A 24,092-nucleotide genomic window follows, 5' to 3' on the forward strand; every position below is an offset into this window, starting at 1 on the left:
GTACATAAAAAATCTATTTCATGCATTTGTAACTATTTGAAACAAAACTGGTCAAATAAGAAAAGGATACATAAAACACTCAAATGTAATGAGTACCTAACTATGATACGAGCATCTTAATGCACGAATGAAGTTCTGCCTACTGTGCTATCAAGGCACATGAAAATATAACGTTTAAGATCTATTTTGTTTTTCATTTATAAAGCTTCAGTCTGCTTTACCTAAATTTTCGCATTGTTATCAATTTTTACACATAGGCTCAAGTACTTCGGCCAAAATGCCCCCAGGATAATATTTGAAAACAACGTGTGAAACATATCTCCAATATCTAATGCATACGAGTATATAACGTTTTTGAAACGTTCATGTTTTGCAAAATTAAAACAATTATGTTATATACATAAAATGAAAAGTAGAAAAAAACTTTAAACTCAAAATTTTCCAAAAAATAAATATGATTATCTTAAAATCTCATAGTGATCTTAAAATGACGTTAACTAATAACTAATTGGTATGCGTAACTATTGTTGTATATAAACCAGTTCAAGGCATATCTGTGAAAATTAGCCTCCTTATCAATAACATAAGGCAATGGCATATTTTTTAAGTCTGCCCTTTAATAAAAGGGCGGACAACTCTTTGTCCCTTTCTCGTAAGAGAAGGGGAATCTTGTGATGCGTGTATGTGGTCGCACGGTCACTTTCTTTCAAACATGTCCTCGATGCATGTATGTGGTCGCATGGTCGAAAATCTCTAATATAATGACAACGTTAACAAAAATCTTAAATACGAGAATTAAAATCTTATCTAAGAGCAGCTTCATAAGTCTAAATACAGACTAAAAAGTTTTTAAAAACTTCTTACAAGCAAAGTTCTTGAACCCTTTCACCATTTGCAATGTTATCAACAGGAGTCACTCTTAGTAACTCTATTTGTAGTGCAAAGTAACCTCCTGTTTGGATCCCTGACACCATAAGCAATGCATTCAGGGGAGGTCATTCTAACTGATTCTTTTTTAAACGCAACAGTAACCTCCATTTTGAATTCTTACGTCATTTGTAATGTTTTGAGGGGAGATCACTCTAATCGACTCTTTGTAAGCGCAACAATAACCTCCCTTTGAACCTTAACGGCCTTTGCAATGTTATCAGGGGAGGCCATTCAAATCAACTTTTTTTGAGTGCAACAGTTTGCTCCCTTTGAACACTTACGCCATTTGCAATGTTATCAAGGGAGGTCATTCTAACCGACTCCTTTTAACGCAACAGTTACCTCCTTTTTTTGAACCCCTACGCCATTTGCAATGTTAACAGGGGACGTCACTCTAATCGACTCTTTTTTAGTGCAACAGTTACTACCCTTTGAACCCTTACGTCATTTGCAATGTAAACGGGGGACGTCACTCTAATCGACTCTTTTTTAGTGCAGCAGTTACCTCCCATTGAACCCTCACGCCAATTGCAATGTTAGCACGGGACCTCACTGTAATCGACTCTTTTTTTAGTGCAACAGTTACCTCCCTTTGAGCCTTCACGCCACTTGCAATATATACAGGGACATAACTCTAATCAACTCTTTTTGAGCGCAACAGTTACCTCCCTTTGTTACATTCACAATAAAAGAAATAAAAGAATAATATGACGGTAAAATTGAACTGTGACGAAAAAATTGAGTACGAAATAAATTGTTTTGTTTGCAGTTCTTAATTACTTCTTCATTACGTTCAAAGAATTTTCTTCATATCTAATATGAAAAAGACAAAGCCTCAAAGCGGGCTCGATGTACTTTTAACGTGAAATAGTATGAAATAATCGCTCATTTTTATTTTACATTTTCCGTTTTAAAATTGTCATTCGGTATTTTATACACTGCTTCCGTTTATTCTGGTTCCCTGTCCTATTAAATGAATAAAATTAATATATTTTATCATTTATGCTACGTGAATTACCTTAATTTACAGAAAGAAAGAAGGAATCGGCTCGTCTGTTGGACGAGTGCATGTGACGTCACACGTACTGTGTTAAATATGGCTCCGCCCCTCTATTTTTTTTCTGTTTTTTTTTTCTTATTAGTGTTTTGTTTGTTGAAAAAAGAGGAGGTAAATATACATGAAATGAAATCAAGCGAAACCTATGTACTGTCATTCGATATTTTATTCACAGCTTCCGTTATTCTGGTTTCCTGTCCAATTATGGTTCCCACAGAAGTGCGCGGGTGACCAGTCTACACATCCGTTTTCAGTCAGAATTCCTCAGTTTTTATCGTTATCTTTAAATTCCAAAAGTTGCGATGTGTCATATATCAGTACTTCGGAACCATCACTTAGCAGGTACTCGCGTTACCGTAAAGCTCGCCTTGCGAGGGCCTGCTCTTCGAGCTCGCTATTAAAATACTTTGTATTTGCCAAAATATCACATGATTTTAACATTGCAAAAATTAAACGTATAATAGGCTCACCATCATAATTTTTTTATGATTCTTTTTCCATGTTTTCTTAGATATGATATGCAAATAAACCACCGAGTATCTTTTTTTAAAGATACTTCTTGTTTCACCTTGATGGGCTATTTGCCATCATCATCCCGGTATTTGTCGGAAAGTAATTAACCTGTATAGGCATTTCTGTTTGCTTTTGTTTCTTTATTAGTTTCATTTTATGGATATTTAACGGTTTAACATTGTTTACAATGACCGGGTGTATTTTTAGATATTCTTTTTTTTTGTTTTTCTAATTTCTGTACATTTCAAAGTTTGGTATTTAGTTACCATTTAAAACAGCTAGAATATTGCTCATTTAACCGCCGCCAAGATGTTTTCACATAAAGAATATCACCACAACGAAAGTGATTGCATACAACAAAATGCGAGTAGCTTTTAAACTGTAATTCTGAAAAGTTGTTTTATAGATTTTTGCTGTGAAAAAATTAAAATATTCATATCAGTTACAGTTTAAACATGGCAACGCAATATACCCGATGGTATTAAAATTGAGCCGCGCCACGACAAAGCCAACACATTGGGTTTGCGACCAGCATGGATCCAGACCAGCATGCGCATCCGCGCAGTCTGATCAGGATCCATGCTGTTCGCTTACCAACTCTATTGCAAGTGGAGAAACTGACAGCATGAATCCTGATCAGACTGCCTGGATGCACAGGCTGGTCTGGATCCATGCTGGTCGCAAACGCACTATGTTGGTTTTATTTTGTGACACAGCTCAAATAATGAAAACATGATAGATAATTGTTGATTGGAATCGCTCTAACTTTAAGAAGGATTTGTTCGTATATTTTAGCAGCAAAACGGTAATCAACGATAATCTTTACAATAATATCACGTTTCAACGAAAATGAAATGAATGTTTTACAGCTACATACACTATAAATGTGAAAAATGAAAATCCCCCGAAAGTTAATGGAACAAAAAACAAATATTTGAAAATCTTCGACACGATATGACCGGGTCTGCTCATGAGAGTCGGTGAATAAAACAACACCACTACGCCCTCTCGTGCAGGCTTACGTGGTATTCATTTCTCAACTCCGAAAACTTTGGGGAAAAATGACATCGAAGGAAACAAGTAAAATCAGGAAATCTACACAAACAACAAATAATGGAGACTTTATCATATTGTCTTGTTTTTTGACAATTCGACCCCATAGCACGCAATCGGAAAGCACGACAATTTAATTGCAAACATATTGTACTCTTCTGTATCATTGCATCTTCTCTTTCTTGTCTGGTCTTTGAGTTTTCGCTTCATTGTGGCAAAATATCGGAAACGCACCCCTACTCACCCCACCCCCTTATAAAGAAAACAGGAAGAAAATATTTTTGACCTTTTTCATTTTCATTGTACAACATATAAAATCGTACTCTTTGTGTCTGTGTGGAGGGATGAAAGTTAAAAACCAAAACAAAACACGAAAACACGCAAAACTATGACTTTCGTCTGGCGAGGAGGTGACAATTTGACTAATTTGAAACAATCAGACTGACAAAAACCTTTTTTTTTAATTTTACGAAAGCTTAATCTGCTGATTTTTTTTATATAATGGATTTGACCAGCTTTGAATTTGATTTGTACAGTTCATTTCAGGTCTAGGGGATATTAATACCAAAATATAGAAGTTGAGTTAGCCTGGTTAAACTGCAATGATATTCAGGCTGACCTTGATTTGTACTGGTAGCAAAGGCTCGACAGTTTCAGTTTCAGAAGGTAACGTGTTAAAAAAACCTGCTATATTCCTTTTCACACATTTGTATATATAACCTAAGCCTATCTTTGTGAACAAATATGATATAGGTACAGGGTGTCTAGAACGAAATTGTGGTCTATATCAAAGTAACTGCTACACATGTCAAATAATGCCAATAAAACACTGTATAAACGCTGTGTTAATCATCACTATAATTAATGTCGTTTTGTCGGAATGACATAAAACATATATGTAAGTACTATCGTACAAAGTTCGCTGTAAAGTTGCAATGATTTATAAACGTGATACAGTATCACTATGGACCACATCATAATTATGTGTGCATTTTTATATCGCTATTCATAATTTAAGCATTATGCAGATTTAAGTAGCTTTTAAGAGATGATTTTCCAATATAAATACAAAGTACATGAAATATATATAAAACAACAACAAAAAACAACACTTATCGTAATGTATGTTATTATTATGTTATTCATAAGTGAAACATTAAAGAACTTTTTAATTACGCAATCATTGTTCTTTAAGTGATAATATACAAAAATAAAACACATTTTATCACACTTAACACGTACAAACACATGCACGTACAAAACACACGTACATACTTTTGCAAAATTAAATAACAATATTCGAATTATAACAAAAAAAAAGTCGGTCGTGTTTGCTTATATCAAAAACATAACAAGTAAAGTAGATGTATGCATACAACCTTATACCAAATTTTGTTAATGAACTAATGAATGAAAGATGAAATACATTAGGACTTAGAGGCCTTTATGGTACCTTGGTACATATACAGATTATTTGAACGATGTTCACAAAACATACACTACTTTTTTGTAGACTTATCCTGAATCACGTTATCCTTTTGTTATTTTATCAAACGTAAAAATTAGAGCGTTTTTATTCTCTTTTTTATTTAAAAATTATGCATTTCCAAACTTGCAATATTTGAATTTCAGTTATTAAATGCGGCCTTATGTTTCTTTTTTAGTTTTGGTAGAAAGCTAAATTAGTTCGTAGAATACAATGTAACATTTAACAGGAGCCTTTGAGAAAAATATAACAGACGTTTTAGGTTTAGTAAGATTTGAGGAAGCCGAACCATTTCAATATATTGTCGTTGCCTTTGCTTTAAATACTCAATAAAACAGGTTTACCATATTTGCATATTATTCTGCACACCATTGTCTCTTTAAGATTAACTCGGTACTTATTTATTAAAAGGAATTCATTTTCTGCCGCAATAAGACTCAAACCGAACAACTTCGTAATTTTGTTACATTTCCCTAGCTTTCATTGCAATAATCAACGAATAAATTGTATTCAAATGCCGCAATACAGTCGACTCCACTTATAACGAACTAGTTTATAACGAATTATTGTTACTACCGAACTAAATCTGAAATACCCTGCGCCGATTCCTTCTTTATTCTATATTAAAACACATCGCTTAATACGTACACGCTTAAAAATTTAAAAAGAATTTTCGGCTATAGCGAACCCCTTTTTCAAGTCCAAAGGCGAAAAACACGTAAATACGTAAACACGTCAGTACATATATACCTCTATTCACACGACTTTATAGAAGCATAGCAATGCTTATGTATGTGGAATTATATAAGATTTTTTTTGCATTTTTTTTGCATTTATACACAAATTTAAGCTTCTCCAATAAGACATATAAAGATCCTGTGATGAGAGCAGTATTTCGATCAACTATCTCGTTAGAAGACATGAAATGTGGTTTATTTTAATTGAGATAATCCTTATCCATTGTGTTTATAAGTATACATACCATATATATATATATATATAATACTTTTTTATTCTTTTTTTAATAATAATCTACGGGAAGACCTAATTTGTTTTTCGTATACCCTTTTCGTTTAGATTATCTTGCTGGGGACACTTTGAAGGACAGTATGAAAAAAAAAAACAAAGATAATAAATTGTATATAAATGAAAGTAAAATTATCTTCAAAAACAATCTGTTAATAAATATGATATAATGCAATTATAAACCATTGTTTTCTTCTAACGTTTTTTATATTATCTCATCAATTTCAAAAGTCATACTATAAATGTAATGGGAAAATCTTATGTTTCCTTTTTTAATGTTTAATGATTTATTGTATGATTTGTATTTGTATTGTTATGCATAAGTGTGTGATATTGTATGATTTATCAATAAATGTGGTGCCTCATTTGTGGACCTGAAGCTGAAATTTTTTTTTTTTCAATCAAGTGATTACACAGGTAAGTTATATTTTCAGGGGATAAAGATTTTGGTAAAATGCTCTAACAAAATACTGCAATACAATTGCTTCACTAGTATTAAATATCTTCGTAACATTACATTGTAAAAAAAATGGCAACGGAATAAAACGAAAGACATTTTCTTTGGATACTAAAATTGGAGTGCTAAATGAAAATGATGATGGAAAATTATCAAAAACGCAAACTGCCGAATAAATATGGATTAAAGAAAATCACACTGAGCACTATTTAAAAAAAAAACCCGTGCTGCTGTAAAGTCGGCATATTAGTCGGATTTTCTGTCTTCGGCTCGCAAGAAAATGCGATTTTGTAGACATGAAGTAGTGGAAGATGCTTCATTGAAATGGTTTCGCAGAGTTCGCAGTTCCAAATTCCACTTAGTGGAGAAACTTTGATGCTGAAAATCCAACGAACTTGCCAAAAATGCTGGGATGCCATGATTTTACTGCATTATCTAGGTTCATAGAACGATTTAAGAAAAGACACGATATAATCATCAAATCTGTTTGTGGTGAATCTGTGACGGTAGATCTTAGTATAAAGGAGAACGTGAAGACCGAGACACTCCCCCAGTGAACAATGAGCCAAAAGATATTTTTAACGCTGACAAACGGGACTTTTCTACAATTTAAATTACCTAATTTGCCATGCTCAAAAAAATAACAATTCAAATTAATAATCGTGATTTCACTTAACAATATAATACGGAACAATTTTTAAAGGCATTAACTGTTTTCAAATTGAGCTCTATTAGTATTATGAAATGACAAAGAAAAGCCAAAAACAAACTAACAAGGTTTTACAAATTTATACCATTGTTGACACTCAGTTTTAGTAATTGACTCTCACAAGGCGCAAAACACTCCAATTTTGACATGCAGGTGCAGTTTCCTCGGCATCCAGAACACATCGCTGACAGCAAAAATGTTTTTATCGTCTTTGACGGTGGATCTTTTTTAGGGAGATTGTTGGCTGAAATTTTCGAGACAAATAAATAATATAAATTAGACTCATGGTATTTAAAACTATTGACCAGAATCGGATGCAAAAGATGATAACGAAAGAAATAACTGATCAAATTTAAAATACAAGAGCGATCTGTAATGATATATGTCGCCTAGTAGCCAATTCAGTAATTGTATAGAGAGTTTAGCATGTAGCAAGAGAGAGAGAGAGAAAAAACAATCCAAAACCCACTTTTTTAATTCAAGGACCATATCTTAGCCAAATATCATTCAACCGTTACACTAAAATTCCATAAGTGTATGAGAGAAGTAGTTCGGACAAAACTTTAAAAAAATGTTTAAAAGAGCCATAACTCTGACGAAAATCATTGAACCGGAAGATGCTGACGATATACACAATTGTTACATTGATCTTAGGGATCATTGATTCTCACACTTCTTAGTGTGACAATTGGATTACCTCTTAAGCCGGTGCTAGGGGGGCATGAGGGATGTTGCACTTTTTCATTATCCCTCATGCACACACTCAATCAAACTGAGTTTGCAATTTTCATGTAATTTTGTCGTGATTAATGCTTGATTTTCTCCAGATTTTTAAATTGATAATGAGCATTCCTGTAAAGTTTAGATGAAATTGCACGAGCAATTTTTGAAAAATAGTCCGAACAAGTTTTGTGACAGACAGACAGATGGACAGACAGACGATGGAAAAGTGATTTATATAAATCTATATAAGTCTTGGCTGTTTTGCAGTATGTATCAGCTATTATGTAGCAGGTAAAATAATACTGACAGACCAAAATACCTTATCTATTTAAAGGACATAACTCGGCAAAACTAATATAACCGGAAAACCCATGTTATATTCGCAAGAAATTATTCCTGTTACGGTTCATCCAAATTGCATTAGTTGTATAAGAGAAGTAGTCCGGACAAACATTAAAAATAAAATCATTAAAGGGCCATAACTCTAATAAAATCATTGAACTTGTAAGTCCTAAAGATGTGCACAACTAAACTGGGTACTGAAATTCCTGTAAAGTTTGAATGAAAATGCACCAGTAGTTTTTGAGAAGTTTTGTGATGAAATGACAGACTAACAGACAGACGACGGAGAAGTGATCCCCATATGTCGCCACTACTCTGTAGCAGGCGGCACAAAAACATGAGTACTAAGTGACTATAAAAACATTGTATCGTCTTTTACTTTGTTTGATCTTTTATTTTATTTCCTTAACTCATCTTTTAAACTATTTACATTAGGAAACTTTGAGTAAATATTAGAGCTATAGAAAAAGTTAAACATTTCTATAAAAAATGAAATACTAATGAGAAACCTTTTGCATTGAGACGTCATTTAAAAAAACAAAAACATTGTTGTACCAGTACAACTTAGCGCTTTTATTCACTAGGGTGTAAGTATCATATGACCTTTCAAATATTATATTTATTGCCTTTGGTAATACCCGCTTATTATACCTTGATGATGAACCTGATGCTGTCTTGCAGATCTTTTGCCTTTAGCCTGAAAAAGTTTGAATAAGCACAATCTTACAATTTTTGAAAACATAATTTATGTTGTGTATACGATACTGCGTGTCGTCATACAAATCCAAGAAAGGGATCCGATCAGTTTGGTGAGTGATGAGTCGGTACCAGGGGGCATGGGACTCATATAAGTTACAGGTGGCATGAAAGATCTTACGTCGGTGACAGGGGGCATGAAATATCTTGGGTCGGCAACAGAGAGTATGAGAGATCTTAGGTCGGTGACAGGGGGCATGAGAAATCTTGGGTCGGCGACAGGGAGCATACGGGATCTAATGTCGGTGGCAGGGTGCATGAGAGATCTTAGGTCGGTGACAGAGAGCATGAGAGATCTTAGGTCGGTGACAGGGGGCATGAGAGATCTTAGGTCGGTGACATGGGGCATGAGAGATCTTGGGTCGGCGACAGGGAGCATACGGGATCTAATGTCGGTGACAGGGAGCATGAGAGATCTTAGGTCGGTGACAGAGAGCATGCGAGATCTTAGGTCGGTGACAGGGAGCATGAGAGATCTTAGGTCGGTGACAGGGTGCATGAGAGATCTTAGGTCGACGACAGGGAGCATGAGAGATCTTAGGTCGGTGACAGAGGGAGAGAGATCTTAGGTCGGTGACAGGGAGCATGAGAGATCTTAGGTCGGCGACAGAGAACATGAGAGATCTTAGGTCGGTGACAGACAGCATGAGAGATAATAGGTCGGTGATAGGGAGCATGGGAGATCTTAGGTCGGTGACAGGGAGCATGAGAGATCTTAGGTCTGTGGAAGGGGGCATGATAAAGCTTGCACTTTCCACCATCTCTCATGAACAGAATGAAAGAAACCAATTTTAAGATTTCAACTACATTTTATTTTCTCTTATTTCAAGAATTCTTATACATGACCACCTTTCTATTTAAGTCATATAAAATTCAAACATTCAAATATATGTAATTCATAATTCATATCAAAATATTTGCAAGCCTCGGTAAATTAAAAAAACCCACTTCTTAATTAAATAATTGAATCCAAAAACAAGAAGCCAAAACCTTCTTTATTCATAAAAAAATTAAATTCAGTTTCTTTACTATTAGGATGCTTCTTAATTTGTTGATTAATCAGGTACTATGATGTGAATGCATCAAACTTGAATTTGACCTGTTCAATGTTAAATGTTAATTCTGCTTAAGCCGGTGCTTGAGGGCGTCGAAGTTAGCTTAAAATCACCACTACTGTTCATAAACAGGCTTAATCAAACTGAGCTTGCAACATTTTCAATTGTGCCGTGACAGGCCCTCTTTTTCTATATTTTAATGTACAAGTACTACAGTTTGTGAAGTGACTCAATCAAACCAAATTAGTTTCTTTATTATTAGGACATTTCTAAACTTTTGATTTATCATTTTGTCAGTTGTAAAGGTTGGGTATTATGTCATGAAGAATGATTTTACTATTATTACTATTCATGAACAGGCCTAAGGAAACCCAATCAGAAACATTTTTATTTTGCTCTGATGGGTTACCTTGAAGTGTTCAAGTTAATATGTTTAATTATTCATGAAAGAGAAAACATTGAAAGAAATTTGAACTTAAATTTTTGATTTTCATAACAGTAGTAAATAAAACACAAGTTTTAAATTGAATTCTTTGCCGTTAATTGCAAGAAAACATTAAGCACTCAAAAAAAGAAGAAAGAAAAAGAAGAGAAATAATAAGTTTTGCAAAAAGAAAAGAAAGAATAAAAAGGAAAGAAAAAAGAAGAGACATAATGAAATTTGCACTATCGCATGTTTAAATATAACTTTTTTGTACGGATCATTCATCATTTTCATTTTCTAAGAACTAAAGCAGTTGCGTTTTTTTGATATTTTAAACTCTCTTAAACATTGTGGTTAAAAGATAATTATATTATGAAATAATCTAGATGTTCAGAAAAAATGTAATATCGTTTACTGTATACTTTGACATTGGGATAAGTATTGATTTGAAGGTAATTAAAGATGATTTAATTACTACTGTGACGTCATTCGTACTGTACAGGCAGGTGTCCAATATTAATGTGTACGTCCAATATGTATCGTAACACATAAATATAAGACAGTGTGTCGTGTAGTATGACCAAAGGACTTTGTTGAAAAATTATCAAAATAAAAAAAAAAAAAGATTTAGTAAAATGTAACCTGTTATATCAGAAGGTTAAAGTAGTAATTTAAGTAAGATATAAGCCTAAAACTGACAAATTAGTAAAATATTGAATTCCCTTCGGCGCTATGCGCCTCATATTTTACATATGGCTTATATCTACTACACACACATATATATATATAGCATAAATGGCTTAGATGCATATGTTGTGCTCTATAGATATAAGATATATTTGGCGGGAAATATTTGCAATGGATTGAGACAATATAAGCTAATATAGTATACACCGAATTTTAAATCACATACTGGCCAATGATTGATAAGGCTAAAGACATAAGTTGTTTCAGTAAAGAAACGTCGTATACTTTAAAGTTTAAACCATCTTCATGTTTAAGATTGAAACTTTTATTTATCAAACAACAACTGAACTTGTTTATCAAAGAAATATGTACTAGTATAAGTTTATACTTACGTTGACAGCCATCTGTACAGCTGATCTACATTCCACTTTAGACATGTCTTGGCATTCCAACAACAACAAAAATAATAATAATAAAATCATGAAACAAAAATACTGACGCGGCGTCGACATTTTGAAAATCTTATTGTATATCCTTTAGATCTCTTCTATTTATAGTGTGTTTACAATTTGAGAGATTGATTGATGTTAACAGTTGGTTATTCAGCAGGCCAATTAAATCTAAATTTTGTTTATCTAATGTAAATGTTTTTTTATATATACACCGGATTTCTTTAAATAAATATGAATAAGCTACTGTAATAAATTGATTAATATTAAAGATAGATTAAAATTCTATAAAAGGTTTCGAAGACTTAACCTCATGGTCGCATTTGTCAATCATCATATCACAATGTCATACCAGACAATAATTAAAACGTTTACTTCTTCTACAGACCAATATTGCACATATATTTGTAAATTCATATAAAAACATATATTTCTGGGATATATCTGTATCAATGGATTGAAAAAATGAAAACTAAACCATTGGCTGTTTTGAAACATTGGTAATTATTTCAAAATCCCATAAGAAGAGCTTTGAAAATTTACTTCTTCCCTCTTTTTGTTCTTACACAATTGACCCAACTCTTTTCCGATCAAGTACTGTTCTATAAATTGATTTTCGATCGTTACACATTTTTATTTTATTTATATATATAAAAAGCGTATTCACTCATATTTTTAATCACTCTTATTACCTAGAAAATACACATTTTAAAATGATTTTTGTTCTAGTTTGAAGGTTTAAGCAAATGTTAAGCAGCTTTTATTCAATATAACGTTAGCCAAACCAATTTTGTGACATTTCTTTTCATATTCAAGTGAGTGCATTTATAAATGTATAATGTAAAATGAAATTGACATCGTCTATATACATTAATTGTAATCATAAAATTGAGTAGCGTTTTCAATTTGCACTTGATTTTTCTCTCAATAAAATTGTGCAATTTAGGGAGGGTCGCAAACAAATTGTAAATATCATTGATTAATGACTTGACAACAAAATATTTACCTTTTTAAAAAAATCGTTAACGATTGATGATTGGGCGTGCACCACCTAGAAGCTAATAGGCAACTCATTTCAAATACTAGGAAACTAGGGAGAATTTGATTTATGTTCTTAAATACTTTTAATATGCCGACATTACTTTAATTCTGTTTGGATTACTTGTCTCGTAGGGTTAATACAAATCTCAAAGGCAACAGTTAAGATACATTGAATGACGCAATAATACATTTAATCTTACAATAACTAAATGAGAAAAGCACGTAATGGACATGTACAAAGTAAATTACGGCAAATTTGAAACTGTTGCGGATTTGGTTCTCAGAAATTATTTTACAATTGCCAAAAAAAGTTCATGCCGATCTGTCTTATCCCTTACCTCGCTGTATATCCTGGACCTGTCCTGCTTCCTATTTTAACAGTGTGGAAATCGAGATGAAAAATTAAGAATAAGTCAGCCTAGGCAGGCTGGTTTGATTCTAAACTAGTAACACATTCTTATCTCTTTCTAAAGTGATATACACTGAATATACAAAAATACGAGTGTGGGTAAATATGCAATGCAATAAAGTCAATAAATTGAACCAAAAAAGCAAATAATTTACATTTTCTAATTTAACCATTCGAATAAATCGTTTCCTACAGAAAGACAGAGTTTAAATGCGTCAAAATTATCCTCCTTAGGTCTTCCTTCAAAAAGTGAAAAATGGCCGGCCCAAAGTGCATTATTGCTCCAGCTCCATGGGTAATAAAAAAATAACTTACTTAACTTTTTGACATTTGTCAATCGCTTGGCAATACATGCTCGAGGCTTTGGTCGCCTAAATCTTATTGTTTCACTTGCGAACTGGCGTAAAATTGTGACGCCAGCATTCATCACAAGTCACATTTTTTTTAAAACAGCGACTGACATATTATTGAGGAAACATTTTCAGAAATTTTCGAGCGCATTTAACTGGTTCTTTGTTAGATGTTATCAAGGCAGTTGTTCTTCTTACATTCAAGTGCACTTATTCGTCAAGTATAAAAATAAAACTGCCAACATATTTAACAAATATCATATTGATTAGTCACAGATATTTCTTTCACAATTTTTTACACATCTCTTAATACCCTGTGTACCTGCCTCTTGCTGCAACTTAGTCCCACAATGGGCTCTCATGGATATGATGTATTTCTGGATAACCCTCTTTGTGGTTTGGTTCAAATCCAATTGACAATTTGTACGTGGGACTTGTTCAAGGACAAAGTCAAAGCCCGTCGGAAACCCTTCAATTTGAAAGATTTGGCAATGCTAGCCAATGAGGATTGGAACAAAATCCCAAAGAGGGTTATCCAGAAATACATCATATCCATGAGAGCCCATTGCAGGACTATAGTTGCATCAAGAGGCAGGTATACACGGTAACAATCGCTATTGTTGCCTGCTTTTAAAATTTGCCCTTTGATGCCTTGTCTGTGATATGCAGGCTTCATAACCTCAGATACCCTTTCAAAATTCCATTTTTTTAAGTTATGCTCATTGTTTTCTCTTTTTTTCGGCACACACATTTTTTAAATTGGTGACCATACGCCACATTTGAAATGGCACTTATGTGTGACATAAAAAGTTCAATGATTATCGCCGTATGAACACATCTGCTGATTAATGTTCATGTTTAAATGTTCAATTGTATCTAAGCCGGTGCAATGGGATGCGGACGGTATGCTGCACTTCCCAGTACCGTCAATGAACAGGCTCAATCAAACCGCGCATACAACATTTTCAATAAAGTCGCGTCGGGCGTCCTTAAGAGACTCCGTTTTTTTCTATATTATAGATTTTTTATAACTATAGAACATTTTCATTTTCAACTAGACTTAAACAGTTGCATAAGGGTCACTGTTGCCATAACTATTACAAATATCGTAACAAACATGTATCGGTGATTTTCCTGGTTTTGCTCGAGCTTTTAAATAAGCCCGTATTTCAGTTATTTTAAGCCATATTTTACATGAAGTTACTCGTATAAAGCATTTCAAATGTGAATAAAATTCTTAATCTGTTGACTAAGCACATGATTTTGATATCATTTAAAAGCCAAAGTATAGTTTATACAAACAGGAATCCCAAGCTAAATTAGAAAATATACTTCATTATTGCATTTACATATTGACCCATACAGAATATGAGAATGATATTTTGCTTCAGATAAATTCTGTTAGCATTTGTTAGGAGTTCCAAATGTCACTACTTCAATTATCAAATTAATTCCATTATTCATTCTACAAACGATGCCGACTCTAAAGGTTACACTTATGTACACAAAGTTCATTACAAATTACACCAGATTATGACGAAGAAAAATTATATGTATAACGATTTTTCGTTGGTATGTCTCGTTCACAACACATGAAGAGATTCTTGCAAAGATGCATGGGAATGATGTTAAAAATAAGGATATTATTAAGGGATAAGTGCGTTATAAGTATAATCTTTCTAGAAGTTAACAAAATATTGAATCACTACGCTATTTGAAACAAGTGGCAAACATCGAGGATTTCGCAAAGTTTATTTATTTGTTGATTCTCATATTTTTTTCAAGCTACAGAAATACTTGTGAATTAAGGACAACCAAAGGAGAGACCATACATAGTCTTTATAGGCAAGTGGTCTTTATTGGTAGTGTATTTAATTGTATTTTTATCAATGAAGATTTGTCAAAGGGTGATCTTCACTAATGGGTGTTATTTATTCAGAGGTGTCTTTCACACAGGTTTAACTGTACATTTCAAGAACTCCAACGATTAATATATATAAAGTATTCAAGTGTATAAAGTCTTATATGTGTTTGTCTGTGGATTGAAAAATAATTGTTTATATTGTGAATACATAGAATGAAAGAAATTTTGTCAGTACATTTTATTGAAAGCAAATGTCATGCGAAAGATCATTGCATAACCTACTAAAAAGCATTTATTATGTTACTTTATAGTACTCTTGTATATCAGATAACACAGAAATTCTATGTTACAAATCTTTAAAGAAATAACTATTAGGTTATGAAAACAACTTAATTTTAATGTTTTTTTTTAAATTTCTAATAAACTATTATATCAGGTATAGCTTTATACACTTTAGGCTCTATTAGCAATTCTTATTTTTACCGAAAGCTCGATAGTATATATTACTTTATTTACAGTTTCAAGTGCAATGGCAGCCTGACATGCAACAAAGTTGTGAAGAGGATGCGACAATAGATGTTATGATTAGATGATGAAATTAACCGGAAATAGCAACACATTACATGAAAACTTGTTCAATTCTTCAGAGAATTTATGCTGCAATGGTGAACGACATTTTACTTCAAACCACATCTCTTCAAATTGTGTTTTTCATATTTTACATTATAGTATTTCTGGTTGGAATTAGCGGTAACTTGCTAGTCGTTTTTGTTGTCCTTCGAAAGAAGGCAATGCACAGTATAACAAACATTTATATAGCTAATCTAGCTACATCTGATATTATGATGGGCTTATTTGCTATTCCTTTTACGCCTTTGCAATTTTTTATGAAATCATGGATTTTTGGAGAGTTTTTATGTGCTTTTTTGCCGATGACGATGAGTATATTAGTATACGTGTCAACTCTTTCATGTACAGTGATAGCCGTGCTCAGGTATTTTGCCATTGTTTACCCTCTTAAACCAAAAATAGGACGATGTACGTGTTTCGTTATCGTAGTTTTCATTTGGTTTTTGTCCATGGCCATTTCATGGCCTTTGGATATTTCAGTAAAAACAATAATTGTGAATGATACTGTGCTGTGTGTAGAAAAATGGCCGAAATGGCAGTCTCGACAATTCTTTACTTTTACAAACATCATACTTCAGTATTTGATACCATGCAGTATAATTATATACTGTTATGTGAAAATTTCACTGGCATTGGACAGACGTTCAAAGTCTCATGTTGTAAGGAATAGCACAGATTCTGAACGCGAACAAAGAGAAATACAAAGGAAACGCCGGACTAACAAAATGATGATTTATGTTGTTTCGATATTTGTCGTCTGCTGGATGCCATTGAATCTATTCCATATCATATCAGATTTCCATCAGACATTTAAATATTCCCCGTACAACAGCCTGATTTTCTTCATAGCCCACCTAGTCGCTATGAGTTCTACAATTTATAATCCATTTATATACGCTTTCATGAGCGAAAAATTCAGGACTGAATTCAAAGCTTTACTAAGTTGCTGCCTGTTTTGTAAAAACTAAAAACCCGATGTAAATATATTGTAGGATGGACTTTCAATTTAGTGCCACGTAATTTAGGATTTATAATCAAAAGTTTATTATTTCATGTAAGTAAACTGTGTCATACATTTCATATAGTTGTTTATTTTTTCCATATCCATACAAAATGACACTTCTTTAGCGAAAGAACGGAATGATTACAGATTTATTTGTAAGAATTTCTTTTTTATCTCTTTTACTTTCTGCTCTTATGTCATGGTGGTTGATGCCTGGAAACTTCTAGATAAAGACACAAAAGATTCATAAAAATGGATCAATCAAATACATTCCAGTCGACTGTAATCTTTATAATTTCTAATTCAGTATCTGAAAAAAAAACACAAAAAAAAACATTAACCAAATAAAAACAAAAAAAAAACAAAAAAAAAAAAAAAACGAAAAAGTTTTTAAAATATTTCCGACAATTTCTGGTGCTCTGACCTTTAATTTATGTTTCATATTCTATTGATTGGTTTATGCTAAATGATGCAAGTAAACTTAGACAGATTCCAGATAATCGCAAACCTAAAAGATACTAAATTGCGTATTTCGCACGTGACGTCAAGTTAAAGACATTGTCCGAACGTGTCGGATATCGGCCTGCAATATTTTACCTTTCTGGAAAGGATGTTTCGTTCTGTTGGCAAAAATTATGACTATAGAAGGGATTATGAGTATTTGACGTGTGTTTAATAATTTGATAATTTTAAAACACACCTCATCTCTCATAATCTAAATATGTAGTCACCGTGTCCTTATCATTTTCACAAATGTCCATAATATGTGAACACAAGCCCGAGTCAACACAAAAATGGCAACTACATGTTTTGATTAGCAAGGTCCATAAAGGTCTATTAGAATAACATTTAAAGGTAACACTTCTTTAATTATTTTTGTTGTTCAGTCTAGATTTCAGAAATGAGAGTAATCTTAATATATTCTCGATATAATATTCTAACAAAAAAGTACTAGTTACGAAATTTCCATAAAGAGACCGGTTTAATATGTTTAGATAATTGTTTTGATTTCAATAAATCATGCCAACTGTCCAGCGCAGTGTTATTTTAGTGCGCTCTGGTCCCTGCCAAGACTAAGCGTTCCCTAGTAATTAATGATCCCCATATTTAGAAAATCAAATTTTACTTTTATTTTCTTAGAGAGCGCTTCCTGCATTTTGGTTGGTCAAAACTGTCCCTAGAAATAATAACTATATGCAAATGCAAGATTTGCCGCCTTTCCAAGGCGCACTTGAAAATAAAATTTTGGAATGTGAAGTACGAATTTTGTGTATTTTTATTTATTAAGTTTCGGGCACAGATACGATTGTTTAGTAATTTTATTTTTGTTTTTTATTTGCCTTCGTTCGGGAAAATTATTGTTTAAATAATTTTTGTTCTAAAATAATTACATTTATTATTGTTAAGGTAAATACGTTAACAATTTTATGTTAAGATAGATAAAACTGTATCCTAGTTAAGATTTTGATGTAAAGGTAAATAATCTGCAATTCTATCAATTAATAAATTTTTAAACATTACTAGCAGCAGGATTCCCACAGTACATGTATTTGTTAAGGATGAATTATATATGTGACTTGTTTATTTGTTAGTATGTATGTTGTTTTATTTGTTATTAATGAAAGTATAAATGTTTAACTTTCAGATAACCGCTATATACGCTATCTACGCTATATACGTTGTGCGATACACTATATACTCCTTAGACTATGTGTTGTTTCTGGAATAAAAGTGGAAATGCATCATTTTGTTGCCCAAACTTAGTGAAGCTGCCCATTACGGCCGTATCGGAGTGTCTTTGTAATTGGTAACAGTTGAAGTGAACACCCGTATTAACGTGTTCTGTCTCAGCCACCCACGTAATCTATCAGTAGTTGTTATACAGTTATTGAATATCCGTTGTGTTCCCCACAGAAGTGTTTAATTAGAGCATTAGAACAACGGTAGAATTGCATTTAATTAACAATGTTTTCTAGATATACCAATTGTTATAACCTCCAGACGTGACTGCTTTTCTCAAATTGGTTACAGACAAAGGCCATTTCAAACGCCAGGATTTTTATTTACGAATCAATACTGTCTTGGTTATTTTATTGAATACAACTGCATTAGGTGTATTTATTGTAATGTTCTTTCAATTTTCATGGACCAACTATTTTTGACCGTCTCTATTTTGCCTCCCGTTTCCTTTGCCTTAATAAAACTACTGTTTACTTAAAACTCAAATCTTTCAAATATCAGTTTCCAACATAATGAACCTTTCCAGTGTTTACAGTTTTATGCAAATTGGCTGACTCTCTGTCCAATTGCTACACTGGAATAATACATGGTCACTGGTTGGCCTGGTTTACACAAAAGAACATACGAGCTGAGCTATATTTTTCACTGCTAATTACCGGAAATGTCCATTTAGAGATCAACAAAGAAAAGAGAATTAAAAGACATTAACAGTCAGTTCGCATTATTAAACAAGTCTGAGTTGCAACCCTACATTTAGCATGATATTGTTAAGATTGTTCTAATATTGTTACTCTTTGATGAGTTAATGTGAGACATATACCTTATTTATGGACGTGCGCTTCATTTAGCTTCCTCAGATTTTTGTTCTCCTTTAAAGAAACAGATTAACAATATAATCATATAATTCATTTGATTAAATTGGATGATTTCCTTACAATTTGATGTTATCGTTTATAAATTAAAAAAAATATGTGGTAAAAAGGCCTGTTTATTCATGTGAATTTTGCCAAAAATATTTAGAAATATTTTGCTTTTTAAAGTAAAACAGTATATTTACGAAATTGATATTTTATTAGTGTTACAAACCTATGTGTTATTCGTTTCATTACCCTGAATTTTTCAACTCAATCTAATATCTAATCTGATATAATGATGGGCTTATTTGCTATTCCTTTTACGCCTTGGCAATTTTTTATGAAATCATGGATTTTTGGAGAGTTTTTATGTGCTTTACTGCCGATGATGATGTGTATATTAGTATACGTGTAGTCATAGCCGTGCTCAGATATTTTGCCACTGTTTACCCTCTAAAATCAAAAATGGGACGATGTACATGTTTCGTTATCGTAATTTTCATTTGGTGTTTGTCCAGCGCCATTTCATGGCCTTTGGGATATTTCAGTAAAACAATAATTGTGAATGATACTGTGCTGTGTGTAGAAAAATGGCCGAAAAGGCAGTCTCGACAATTCTTTACTTTTACAAACATCATACTTATTTGCACCCTGGTGTGATTTTCGCGTGTAAAATATCTTTTTGTTGAATAGTCAAAAAGTGAACATCCGTTTTCAACGGAAGTAATTGCAATGTAAATAATTATGTGTGAAACTGGAACATGCAGACGATTTAAGGATTATTTAACAATTTTAATCAGTGAAACGTTAAAGATATGGTGGACTACGCCCTCGTGATATAATTCTTCGCATCCGAACTCCAAACAGTGATGTTATTGAGCAATAAAATCACAGTTTGGGATATATTATTTTTTAATTATACTGACCCCTCATCGCATATAATGAACTGGTTATTCATTGTTAACTTATCGGACTATAAAATTTATATTTTGCTTCTGATTCATTTCTGATTAGCATTTGTTAGCATTTTCAAATGTTACTATATCAGTTATCAAATTAATTCCATTATTCATTTATGAATAGATGCCGATTTTAAAGGTTACACTTGTGTTAAAGTCACTGAATACATATCCCACTGCAAATAATTCTAAACTATGACGTAGATAAATAACATATATAACGATGTCTCATTGCTTCAGTTTATTGGTATGTCCCGTGAACAACATACGAAGAGATTCTTGCAAAGAAACATTAGATTTTTTTAAAAATAAGGATATATTATTAAAGGGATAAGTATGTTATAAGTATACTCTTTTGTTTTTTTAGACGAAAATGTGTTTAATGATAATGTTGTGTATGATGGTCAGCTTGGGTTCCAGATAACCCCTTAGTAAGCTTCATAAGCATATCAATTATGATTGGTTGTTATGATTATAAAATTCTGGGTGTGATCTGATTAGCCAATCACGTGATATTATTAGATACTATTTATAAATAGTCATACATGCCAAACATTTCGGCTATGAGTAAAGGTTGAACACGACTAAATTAAGGCTTATACGAAGCGTAAAGAAAATGTTGAAGAACTATGCGTTTAAAATCAAGTGGCAAAGATCGAGGACTTCTCAAATTTTATTCATTTGTTGATTCTCAGCGTTTTTCTTTGAAGCAACAGTCAAATTGTGTATTTGAATAAAGACCGTCAAAAGGAGAGACCTTACATAGCCTTTGCAGACAGGTGGTCTTTATTCGGAGTGTATTTAATTGTATTTTAAATAATGAAGGTTTGTCAAAACGTGGTCTTCATTTAAAGGGTGGTTTTATTCGCATATGTCTTTAATAATGGTTAAACTGTAAACTTCAAGAACCAACGATGAATATGATACATAGTATTCAAGTGTATAAAGCTATAAATTTGATGTCTGTTAAAAAATAGTTGTTTATTTTGTGAATAGCAACAATGAAAGAAACTTGTCAGTATATTTTATTGAAAGCAAATAGGTCATGTGTGAGATCTAAAATAGCAGCAGACTATTCTGTTTCGGGACATTTTATTCTGTTATATTACAGTACTATTGAATTGCACATTTTTGACTAATATTGAAACTCTACAATTCTTTCAAGAAACTAATGTTAGGTTATGAGAACTACTTAATTTTACAGTTTTTATTTTTTTTGTAAATATTCTATCAGATATAGTTTTGTACACTTTTAGATTTACTAGCATCTTTTTTAACCGTTATTCAAAAGCATATATTACTTTATTTATATTTTTCAAGTTTAATGGCAGTCTGACACGCAACAGATTGTGATGAAGATGCGACGATAATTAACTGATGAAATAACCCGCAAAGAACAACACATTACACGAAAACTTGTTCAATTCTTCAGAGGACTTAAATGAGTACATTAAATGCAGCAATGGTGTACGACGACATTTTACTTCAAACCACAGCTCTTCAAATTGTGTTCATCATATTATACATTATAGTATTTCTGGTTGGAATAAGCGGTAACTTGCTAGTCGTTTTTGTTGTCCTTCGAAAGAAGGCAATGCACAGTATAACAAACATATATATAGCTAATCTAGCTACATCTGATATTATGATGGGCTTATTTGCTATTCCTGTTACGTCTTTGCATTTTTTTGTGAAATCATGGATTTTTGGAGAGTTTTTATGTACTTTATTTCCGATGACGATGAGTATATTAGTATACGTGTCAACTCTTTCATGTACAGTGATAGCCGTGCTCAGGTATTTTGCCATTGTTTACCCTCTTAAACCAAAAATAGGACGATGTACGTGTTTCGTTATCGTAGTTTTCATTTGGTTTTTGTTCATGGCCATTTCATGGCCTTTGGGATATTTCAGTAAAACAATAATTGTGAATGATACTGTGCTGTGTGTAGAAAAATGGCCGAAATGGCAGGCTCGACAATTCTTTACTTTAACAAACATCATACTTCAGTATTTGATACCATGCAGTATAATTATATACTGTTATGTGAAAATTTCACTGGCATTGGACAGACGTTCAAAGTCTCATGTTGTAAGGAATAGCACAGATTCTGAACGCGAACAAAGAGAAATACAAAGGAAACGCCGGACTAACAAAATGATGATTTATGTTGTTACGATATTTGTCGTTTGCTGGATGCCATTGAATCTGTTCCATATCATATCAGATTTCCATCAGACATTTGCATATTCCCCGTACTATAGTCTGATTTTCTTCATAACCCACCTTGTCGCTATGAGTTCTACAATGTATAATCCATTTATATACGCTTTCATGAGCGAAAAATTCAAGACTGAATTCAAAGATTTACTGAGGTGTCACCTGTTTTGTAAAAACCCGATGTAAATATATTGTAGGATGGACTTTCAATTTAGTGCCTAATTATTTAGGATTTATAATCAAAAGTTTATTATTTCATGTAAGTAAACTGTGTCATTCATTTCATATTTGTTTTCTATTTTTCATATCCATACAAGATATCACTTCTTTAGCGAAAGAACGGAATGATTACACATGTACATATTTATTTGTAAGAATTTCTTTTTTATCTCTTTTATTTTCTGCTCTTATGTCATTATGGTTGATGCCTGGAAACTTCTAGATGAAGACACAAAATATTCATAAAAATGGATCAATCAAATACATTCGAGTCGACTGTAATCTTTATAAATTATATCAAACAGAGCAAGCAACCTTGCATATTGGCAGTATCTGACACACACACGCACACACAAAAAAGCAAAACATTAACAAACAAAAAAAATACAAAAAAAAAAAAAAAAAAAAAAAAAAAAAAAAAAAAAAAAAAAAAAAAAAAAAAACAAACAAGATGCAATATCATGATAAGTAACTTAAGCTTGTTCAAAATATTTCCTACAAGTCCGAGTGCTCTGACCTTTAATTTATGTTACATTTTTTATTGATTGGTTTAGGCTAAGGGATGCAATCAAACTTAGAAAGATTCCATGTAATGGGAAACCTAAAAAAACAAGACACGGAAAACCCGACAAAAGTTCAAAGTAGTTTCTGTTGGAAAAAAGAACAAGTCAATCGAAATTGAACATAACAAAATGAAATCCTACGTAAAAAAGAAGCAATATTGAAATCAATCTCATTTAGTATTTTGTATAAAAAAGGAAAACATGTTATCAAGGTCTTAAAGTGTATTATATGTTAGAATTATGGTAATTGCGTAAATAAACCACAATAAGTCACCAAAAGCTATAACAATTAGAAAACAACAACATGACCTTTACTTTTCCTTCCTTTTTACTCATCGTCTATATAGGACCTTACAAAAAGATACCTGATACCACACAATACTGCTGTTTATGGTATTTCAATATTACATATATTCATATTCTTGTAACATGTAAAACTGTGTTTATTGATATTCTTTGTGATAATGTCTATTTTACCTATATTTACACAATAATTTGTTCTGATACAAATGTGACAATTTGTATTTCTTGTCTTTTGTTATAAAAACGTTTTGAAATAAATCTGCAATCTC

General features: G+C 32.4%; 3 protein-coding genes across 3 annotated transcripts; 2 read left to right on the forward strand and 1 right to left on the reverse strand.

Annotated features, from left to right (window-relative positions):
* Nucleotides 1-7,233: 7,233 nt before the first annotated feature.
* Nucleotides 7,234-11,834, reverse strand: LOC132743117 (uncharacterized). The gene is made up of 3 exons (XM_060731634.1): nt 11,611-11,834; nt 8,948-8,993; nt 7,234-7,475 (listed from the first exon to the last, which is right to left on the reverse strand). The coding sequence occupies exons 1-3, from the start codon at nt 11,728-11,730 to the stop codon at nt 7,303-7,305; spliced, it is 339 nt and encodes a 112-aa protein (XP_060587617.1). The 5' UTR covers nt 11,731-11,834; the 3' UTR covers nt 7,234-7,302.
* Nucleotides 11,835-15,861: 4,027 nt separating this feature from the next.
* On the forward strand, nt 15,862-17,110 carry LOC132743118 (neuropeptide Y receptor type 5-like). Its single transcript, XM_060731635.1, has one exon. The coding sequence runs from the start codon at nt 15,994-15,996 to the stop codon at nt 16,927-16,929; it is 936 nt and encodes a 311-aa protein (XP_060587618.1). The 5' UTR covers nt 15,862-15,993; the 3' UTR covers nt 16,930-17,110.
* Nucleotides 17,111-21,837: 4,727 nt separating this feature from the next.
* LOC132743119 (neuropeptide Y receptor type 5-like) lies at nt 21,838-23,067 on the forward strand. The gene has a single exon (XM_060731636.1). It carries the CDS (start codon nt 21,959-21,961, stop codon nt 22,922-22,924), a length of 966 nt encoding a protein of 321 aa, XP_060587619.1. The 5' UTR covers nt 21,838-21,958; the 3' UTR covers nt 22,925-23,067.
* The last annotated feature ends 1,025 nt before the right edge of the window (nt 23,068-24,092 follow it).

The sequence above is a fragment of the Ruditapes philippinarum genome, unplaced genomic scaffold (assembly GCF_026571515.1).
Source record: "Ruditapes philippinarum isolate M1 unplaced genomic scaffold, ASM2657151v2 ctg5514_1_1_1_1, whole genome shotgun sequence".
Classification (NCBI taxonomy): Eukaryota; Metazoa; Mollusca; class Bivalvia; order Venerida; family Veneridae; genus Ruditapes; species Ruditapes philippinarum.